The 9,417-nt window shown below is 49.3% G+C and overlaps 1 protein-coding gene across 15 annotated transcripts in view; it reads left to right on the top strand.

Annotated features, from left to right (window-relative positions):
* Positions 1-347: 347 nt before the first annotated feature.
* Positions 348-9,417, top strand: part of FHOD3 (formin homology 2 domain containing 3) — a 464,819-nt gene continuing 455,749 nt past the window's right edge. For 9 of the 15 annotated variants that reach the window (XM_025429108.3, XM_025429100.3, XM_049112689.1 and 6 more), the window contains exon 1: positions 349-668. In XM_025429108.3, the coding sequence (XP_025284893.1) occupies positions 504-668 (165 nt within the window). In that variant the 5' untranslated portion in view covers positions 349-503. Of the gene's footprint in view, positions 669-9,417 lie in introns of all 15 variants that reach the window. The other 6 variants (XM_049112684.1, XM_049112683.1, XM_049112686.1 and 3 more) reach the window with 3 other exon arrangements.

The raw sequence follows: 9,417 nt of genomic DNA, 5'->3' as shown, positions 1-9,417 counted from the left end.
TCAGGTGCAAGGGGTTAAGCCCTCTCCCAGATGGGGAAGCCGGGATGGCCGGAGCTCGCAGGGGTGCCGCTCGGCGGGTGCGCCCCCGGCCAGGCGCGCACGTGCAGCCCGCGGCCCACGCGGCGCCCGCGCTGCGGGACTCAGCCGCCCGGGGATCCCCCGCCCCGCCCCCGAGGACTGGCTGCGGAGGCCGCGCGAGCCGCCCGCCCTCTCCCTTTCCAGGCGGCGGGTCCCGCGGGTCCGGGCCGCGGGGACTGGCGCTGGGGGACGGAGGAGGGGAGGAGCCGGGGAAGGAGGGGACACGGGGCCGGTCGGCCCCGCCCCCGCCCCGCCCCCCGCGGCCGGAGCCCGGGCTGCAGCGGGGCGCGCCGGAGCCTGCGAGCCCGCGAGCCAGCGAGCCAGCGAGCGGCGGCCGCGGCCTCCCCTGCTCGCGGCGTGACCCGGCGTCCCGGCCCGCGGCCCCGCCGATCCCGGCGCCCGCGCCCCCAGGGCAGGGATGCATCATGGCCACGCTGGCTTGCCGGGTGCAGTTCTTGGACGACACCGACCCCTTCAACAGCACCAACTTCCCCGAGCCCAGCCGGCCTCCGCTGTTCACGTTCCGCGAGGACCTCGCTCTGGGCACCCAGCTGGCCGGGGTCCACCGGCTGCTGCGGGCGCCGCACAAGGTACGGTCCACGGCCGGGCCGGGCTCCCCGCACGCAGCCGGGGCTGCGGGGCGCGCCGCGGGCGGGCTGGGGCAGGCGCGGCCCCCGGGGGCGGGCGCCCAAGGGCAGACCTCCCCGCCTCCCGCCTCCCGCCTCCCGCCTCCCCGTTAGGCAGAGGGGCCCGGGGCACCCGCCGGCCGGCGCGGGACCCCCCGGGTGTGAGAGGAGGGCGGCCCAGAGCCGGGGCGGGCGGGGCCGAGCAGGTGCCGCGCCGGCCGGCGGGATGGAGAAGGTTCCCGGGCGCCGCGCCGTTAGCTCGGGGGGTGGGCGGGCTGCGGCCCGGACGGCCCTGCGGGTGCTCGGCCCTGGCACCTGGGCCCGCGCTGAGCCGGGCGCGGGAAGGACCCGGCGCCCGAGGACTCCGGTCCAAGCCCCCCAGGCCTCCGGCGCCGCTGCGGGCGGCCGCGCGACCCTCGCGACAAAGCGCGCCTCCCGGGGCACCTCCTCCGCCTCCCCCGCGGGCAGCGCCGGGGACGCCGCGGCGCACGGAGGCAGCGCTCCGAGCAGTCCCTTCTCCGCGGGAGGAGCAGGTGGCCCCGGGAACCCCGGAGGGGCCGGCGCTGCGGGAGGAGGGGCGCGGGCGCGGAGGGGCGGCGCGCGCACAAAGCCCGAGCCTCGCAGCCCGCAAGGAGGGTCCCCCGGGAAGAATGGCTTCTCAGTCCACCCGATAGAGGCTTTTTTTCTTCTTTTCTTCTTCTTCTTTCTTAACCCTTTGCAGGAGGACAGGCATCTTGCAAAGTGTGTGTTGCAAGGCGCCGGCCGTTGAAAGCTGACCATTTAGTTATCCAGGAGAGCCCTTCCTCCTACTTAAACAGATTGCACCTTGAAGAATTAACTTCCCAGCACATTTTCTTTTCTTTCTTTTTCTTCTTTTTCTTTTCTTTCTTTTCTTTTTCTTTTTTTTTTGCTTAGGGTTCATATCAAAGCTTGGAGATGATTTATTCTTTGAAGATCAACGTTGATAAATATTTGGAAGAGATAACCCTTGATACCAAAAAGACCAAAATTGATTTTTGAAAATTCTTTAGATTTCTGTAGGATGTTCACCTGCCTTGGAAGAGAGGGAGGTTGTATGTGGAAGCTGGTGAACTTTGGCAGCACTCTTGTTCTCCCTCTATTAGTAGTGTATCAGTGCTTTCCCTCCCTACTTAATTAGTAGTAACCTGTTTTCAGGAATGAGGAATGGGAGCAGTTGGTGCAGAATGGCTAACAGTCACTGTTTGGGGGAGTCTCTCTGGCCATAAAAGCAGGTTGGATTGGGAGATGGAGGGATAGAATGATGTATTGTGAATTCAGCTTATCGGAGTCACTTTTGTAAATTATTTGGGTCTTCTTAATCAGTAGATTGAGTTAAAAGTTTTTGAAGGGCTTCTTTGGCATCATGATATTTTATTCATTATGATCTCAGATTACAGTAATCTTTTGCTGAAACCACAGAAGGCTCATAACTGTGGCCCTATGACCTTGAAGTGGTTTTCTTGGATTTCAAACCATATATATATATATAGGTTGACCTTTCAAGCTGGAAACTAGAGTATGTTTTTATGTTTCCCTGGAATAGCCCCATAGTCTTCATCCAGTGTTCCTGGTCTGGTAGGAGGAAATCCTGATGCTCTAGTGTTGGCTTCCTGTATCACCACCCCCTCCCACCCCCAGAAGCCACAGCACTGAAGTTGCATTGGCTTCACAGAACTTTCCGAGGGGTCCCCTATAGAATAAACAGAACCAGAAGGTATCCCATAGAACCCCTTGACTCCTTGTCTTGGCAGCCAGCCAGACTGAGTCTCAGCGTCTTTTGCCCAAAGACCCCTGCAGTATATTCAGATATTTGGCATTGTTTTTCACATCTAGAGCTGAGTGACTGGTGGATTCTATTAGGGTTCTGTAAAGCAGAATTCAGTGCATTTGTGTGCCTATGTGCACATTCATGTTTTAAAATGCTTGGTAGTTTCCTGCAGGTAATCTTAAAATGGATGATCCTCCTGTGATAGAAAGACCTAACGAGTTTTGATCACTTGGCATATAGGCATACACTCTGTATCACACCATGAGGGATGTGAGTGCACGGTCTCATGGAATACTACCTACCTCTGTGTATGTACCATCCCTATTGTGCAGATGAGGAAACTGAGACAGAAAATGACAAAGTAACCTAGTTTCTCTGCTAGGAGTAGAGAGCTGAGATTCAAGCCAGGCCTGTGTGTCTTGAGTCCCCAGTGCTGCTCTGCTCCCTGGACCAGCTGTGCGGCTGTGGGCAGAAGCAGCACCTCCTGGGGGTTCTCTTCTATTAACCTGGGGGCGCTTACCAAATTACCTTTGTGTGCCAGGTACTTTTTGACCTGGGGCAGTTGGATGTTAAGAGCATGAGTAAGAGCCTTGAGGCAGAATTCCTAGTCTGGTAGGGTTCCTTGAGAGGTGAGAACAAATAGTTACCACCCCACTGTGAATTAGCTGATGGTGAGGGAGTGGGCCAGCTGTCACTCCAGGTCCCTGCCGTGAGTCAGGCTTCCCACACCACAGGGAACAGCTTCTTACGGGTCCCTTTGAGCCTGGCCTTGGCCAGATGGGGAGCTCCTTGGGGGAGGGCAATCTGTGTGATGGACAGGATGGAGAGGCGTGACTGTGGAACATGCAGACACCCTGGGCGTACCCAGCCATCCTGCACATGCGACTCCCTGGGAGAGTAAACTTTTGTTGCTCGAAGTAGATCGCATGTACAGAAAAGTGTGCAAGGCATAAGTGAGCAGCTGGAGGCATGGTCACCAAGTGAACACACCTGCGCAACCGGCATGTAGAAGGCCCTACGGAGGGTTCTCATTGCGCAGCCCCGCTGCTAGGTTTCTCCTGTGCTGGGAACCTGTGAATTGGATAATCTCTCAGGCCCTTACCAGCCAAAACTGGGGTCTGTGCATCTTTTCTTAACTTAATGATATATTCATTTTAGATCATGTCTGCTGACTCCTTTAGAAGTTAGTTGTTCATTTAACTAGTATAGTCTTGGACAAAAATGGTATATTTTGCTTATTATGCTTTATCTTTGTTTATTTTCTTCTCAAACTGCTAGTAGTTCCAGGGAAGATAATTAATGATGAGTTTTGATAACAAAAAGGTCAAAACAGATGCTGTATTCTCACTGGGGAGATATTCATTTTGGTGGTTATACGTTCTATCTGGCCTAGGTAAGGCCTTTTGTTTTCAAATGTTGCATGAATAGGTGTTTCTTTCTGATTTAGTGTTTTAAAGAATTATAATTATAGGACTTCTAATTTAGAAAAAACAATACAGTAGAATTAGTAAGTCGGAGGCCTTTGGGGATTTAAATGTGTTCGGATTGATTGATACAAAAGGCTAAGGACTCTTGTTGCCTTTTGACAGACAAAAGTGGGATTGTAGAATATTTTTACCAAGAAAAAGTGATGACTAGCTTACCTGTTAAAATGGCAACGAAGACAGTAATTTAGGGACGCCTGGGTGGCTCAGCGGTTGAGCGTCTGCCTTTGGCCCAGGGCGTGATCCTGGGGTCCTGGCATCAAGTCCCACATCGGGCTCCTGCGGGGACCCTGCTTCTCCCTCTGCTTATGTCTCTGCCTCTATCTCTCTGTGTCTCTCATGAATAAATAAATAAAATAAAAATTTAAAGAGGCGGTAGTTTAGTTCAGGAGATATCTTGGTGCCTTCCGTGGACTAGACAGAGTGGAACGATAACAGTGACCATGTTCAAGGCACTTGCCTGAGACAAGGCCCATCCTCAGTATGCACCATCTCACCACGCCCACGGATCAGGTCCTGGTACTGTTGCATTTCATAGCCTAAGAGACCCAGGGCAGGTGAAATTCACCTGGTCACGTGAGTGCAAAATTCCAGAGTTGGCATTTGACACCACGTCTGAGCTCTTAATGACTCCACTTTTGTGTCTTGGATGTCTTCCTTCCAGGCAGCTTGTCCATTTGCCAGAGTTCCATCTCTTGACTTACTGTGTTCATCTTTTTCTCATCACTTTTGTCTTTGTGGTCGCCAGACTGCCTCAGCTATTGTACCTGCAAAACAACAGATTGCAGTGAGGATCAGAGCCTTGGTCCTTCAAGTGTGGGCTGGGCATTTCCTAGACTTCCATTAGAAAGGACTGTCAGCCTTCCCACACCTGCTGAATCAGAATGTGTGTTTTTCCAGCATGCTTTGGTGATTCCTGTGTACACTACAGTCTAAGCAGCACGGATTAGAGGTCATTTAGATCAGGCTCTCAGCATGTGGGGCTCTCACTGTCTCCTCTGTTGCAGATCAATTCCTTGAGGGAGAAGACGTGGCTGTTCAGTTCTTCCGTGTTTTCCTTGAAGCTCAGGAGTGCTAAGATGGAGTGTGCACTAAGTTGATTGATCGGTGTTAGTTATAGAACACAAATCCACTGGTATTATTGCTGTAATGAATTTCCACCTTAATCCTCTTAAGGGACACATCTGTTTGCTGCATTACATTAAGATTTTTAAAAGATGAGATCACTGGTAAAGTTGGCAAGTGTGTTGTGTCACAGAGCATCTTAGGACAAAACCGTTTAAGAATGTTGTATGAACTGCTAAGAGCATCTCTGTGCAAGCTGAGTCGCATCTGACTCTACCGTAATTAGCTCAGTTGGTTGGAGCCGGGCTATTGAGATCAGGATCATGGGATTGAACTCTTTATGGGTCAGTTGGCTTTGCTTCATGCATGGCCACAGACAGCATCGGTAACCCAGCCAGACGTCCCGCAGGTGCTATCATGGCTCCCCGCAAGGATCTGCGTTGGAAGGGACGGCAGGAGTCCTTGGGGGCAAGGGGGACCACAGGACGGGAGTGTGCCGGGCGCTAGGCGGTAGGCCTCCACGCATAACTTCATTCATCCTCATATCGACCCTAGCAGGTGGACAGCAGTCTCCCCAGGTAACAGGCGGGGGAAACTGAGGCACAGGGCCGCAAAGCAGGTTATCTAAGGCCACCCTGCTTTTAAGTGAAGGAGCCGAGATTTAAGGTCAAGTCTTTTTTTACTCCAAAGCCTGTAGCCAACTGTGTCCCATTATTAGAAAGCCAGCAGAGCACATGCTCCAGGGGCCCGGGAAGCGCAGGTGGGGGAGGGGGCGGACTGCGTCGCCTTCACACGCGGCTGCCTGTCACAGCCTGTGACTTACCCGGTTGTGCTCTGCTAAGTCCTGCCAGCCTTGAAGCCCGGCGAGGCGGTGCCTTTTGTCCTCGGAGTCCAACCTGCGTCCCTCTGGAAAACAACAGGACGGCCCCCGCCCTCCCCCCTCCGGACTCTGAAATGTTGGGTCTTAATGGTGGCAGATTTAAAACTGATTAACACGCCGGGGACGCGAGCACCCCTCCCCCAGCCTTCTTTCTCCTCCGGGGTTTATTTCTCGGTGAAGAGGAAACTTTGAACCCCTGCGAACTTGTCCTCCTCTGCCAGCCGCCCCTCCCGGCACCCGGCACCCGGCACACGGGCCTCCAGGTGATGCCCCAGGTGATGCCCCTCCGCCGCGGCGGCCCGGCCAAGTCCCCGCTGAAGCAAGCTGGGACACTCCCGAAGCTCGGGGCTGCTCCTGTGCAGAGGCCAGCGGACGGCTTTTTGTTTTCTTTCTTTCTTTCTTTTCTTTTCTTTTCTTTTCTTTTCTTTTCTTTTCTTTTCTTTTCTTTTCTTTTCTTTCTTTCTTTCTTTTCTTTTCTTTTCTTTTCTTTCTTTTCTTTTCTTTTCTTTTCTTTCTTTCTTTCTTTCTTTTTCTTTTCTTTTTCTTTCTTTCTTTCTTTCTTTTCTTTCTTTCTTTCTTTTTTCTTTCTTTCTTTCTTTCTTTCTTTTCTTTCTTTCTTTCTTTCTTTCTTTCTTTTTTCTTTCTTTTCTTTCTTCTTTCTTTCTTTCTTTCTTCTTTCTTTCTTTCTTTCTTTCTTTCTTTCTTCTTTCTTTCTTTCTTTCTTTTTCTTTTCTTTTTTCTTTTCTTCTCTTCTTTCTTTCTTTCTTTCTTTCTTTCTTTCTTTCTTTCTTTCTTTCTTTCTTTGCCTTTTTAGCAATTTCATTGGGAAGTGTTTCTGGATCTTGTTTCTGAACCAAGTTAAGAAAGAATGGGGGGAAAATTAAGTTACAATGAATGCTAAAACCTCACCACAGGGGTGCAATCAGCAAAAATCCAGATTGTGGGCGATTATAGTTTCTCCAAAAATTAAATTGCGAAGAAGAAAAACAAAAAAGATGGTAGGGAACCTTAGATTAAAAGAGATTTAAGAGATACATCAACAGCCATTTGCAATGTGTGGCTCTAATTGGATACTGATTCTAAGAAACACACGGTAAATAACTATTTGAAATCATTGGGGAAACTTGAATAATGACTATTGGATATTAAAATTTATTAAATTGGGGCAGCCCGGGTGGCTCAGCGGTTTAGCACTGCCTTTGGCCCAGGGTGTGATCCTGGAGATCTGGGATCGAGTCCCAAATCGGGCTCCCTGCATGGAACCTGCTTCTCCCTCTGTCTGTGTCTCTGCCTCTCTCTCTCTCTGTGTGTCTCTCATGAATAAATAAATAAAATCTTTAAAAAATTATTAAATTTAAATTAAGAAAAATAAATTTATTTGACATTAAAAATTATTAAAGTGTGATAATAATATTATGGTTATATTTAAAGGCAAGTTTGTCTTCTTCAGAGATACATGCAGAACTATTTACAGATGAAATTATAGGATGTCTGGAATTTGTTTCAAAATAATCCTGGATAAGTGGAAAGTAGGTGGGTGAGTGTACAGAGGAACAAGATAGACCATGAGCTAAAGCTGGATTATGGGTGAATGAGGGGGTCATTGTACTGTTTTCTATACTTTTGCATATGTTGAACTTTTTGTTTTTGGAACTTTTTAAATAAAAGAGGAAAAATTATATTACGAGTTCCAACATTCCCTTTGGGATCCGAGTCCTTTTTTAAAGTGCACTGGTGTGCTCAGTGTGTTTGCTATGGCTGAGATGGCCAGTTGTCAGCAAATTTGTTGTTGTGCTTCTGCTTTTATTTTTCTTCTCACCCTCATGGTTGTGTTCTTCTTAGGATCTTTGAAAAACAAGCGTAGGACATCTGTTTTTTTATGTTCAGGATGTCTTTCTAGGCTTAGTTCATATGATGAAGACAGCAGTCATCAGCTACACAAAGTCTGAGTTTGGTAAAGGAAGTGTTAAGGTAGAGATATTATATGTGTAGCTTCGGTAAATGCCCCTAAATTTTTATCACTAAGCTGAGATGTTGCTAAGGCTATAATTAATGATACCATGTAAAGGTATCAGTTTCCCAGTGGCTGTTGGAGCCTATGACTTGCTCTCATGGCCACACCCAGGGTCTTACCTGATTCCCAGTGAGCCAGCTCCACCTCCACCTGGAGTATGCCTCAAGAGAGCATCCAGAATGCAGTGCCTGGCAGTGATGTCCTGTATATGAAAATGTAAGTTGATTGTATATGTTGGCACTCTTACAGGCAGCTTTAGATTTCTATGGAAAGATTAAGCCATTTATGGATTAGTTTTGGTGGGGGAGGGGAAGATGGATCATTAAAAAACATTACCATGCGTGAGCAGAATTATATATCCAGAGATTGATCTATTTTTACAGCCACATAGTAACGAATGGAATTACCTTGTATCTATTTACAACTTGGGAACATACTTCCTCTTCACCATTTAGGATTTGTAACCAGAAATTAAAATTTTGAATTCTAAGGGGAAATGTTTAGAACTTAATATTAGGAGGGGCACTTAGGGTAGCTCAGTGGTTGAGCATCTGCCTTTGGCTCAGGTTGTGATCCTGAGGTCCTGGGATCAAGTCCCACATCAGGATCTTCTCAGGGAACCTGCTTCTCCCTCCGCCTGTGTCTCTGCCTCTCTCTCTGTGTCTCTCATGAATAAATAAATAAAATCCTAAAAAATAGGGATCCCTGGGTGGCGCAGCGGTTTAGCGCCTGCCTTTGGCCCAGGGCGCCATCCTGGAGACTCGGGATCGAATCCCACGTCAGGCTCCCGGTGCATGGAGCCTGCTTCTCCCTTTGCCTATGTCTCTGCCCCTCTCTCTCTCTCTCTCTGTGACTATCATAAATAAATAAAAATTAAAAAAAATACTTAAAAACATTAAAAAAAATAAAATCCTAAAAAATAAAAAAAAAAGAACTCAATATCAGGGAGAAAAGTCTCAAAATTGTTAACACATTGGAAAAAGGGAAAATGGTAAACAACTTGCAATTCTGCATAGAACAATGCTCCTAGATTTGGCAAAAGGGATGCAGAAAAATGGATTTGTTGACCAACTCATCAAGCATTTCCACATTACTGGAAAGAGGACCCAGAAGAAGTCTTTGTTGTTATTGATTGGGGCTACTCTGCTTCTTCACCCTGGTACTATGGCCGCGAATGAGATGCCAGGGTCTTCACCAAAGCACACAGGACACACCGAAGATTATTTTGAAGTTCTCAGAAAAGAAGATAGAACTGATGCATCTTTTGCCTGATATTCTGATCAGATCCCAAGAGCAGCTTGGGGCTCGTGGCAGACGAGTTGAGTGGCCAGACACCAACGGGTTTAGAGCAGGTGTAAGACAGGGAGTGGGTCCTGGGAGGGGAGACCGAGGAGCAGAGTCCTTCTGGCTACGGTGAAGTCACCCGTGGTACCGCAGCCGGTCCCTTTGCCTCTTAATACTGGCCAGAGTTGTGACTTAAG

Source organism: Canis lupus, chromosome 7 (genome assembly GCF_003254725.2).
Source record: "Canis lupus dingo isolate Sandy chromosome 7, ASM325472v2, whole genome shotgun sequence".
NCBI lineage: Eukaryota > Metazoa > Chordata > Mammalia > Carnivora > Canidae > Canis > Canis lupus.
The sequence above is the reverse complement of the archived record's forward strand: the minus strand, read 5'-3'. Positions and strand labels throughout refer to the sequence as shown.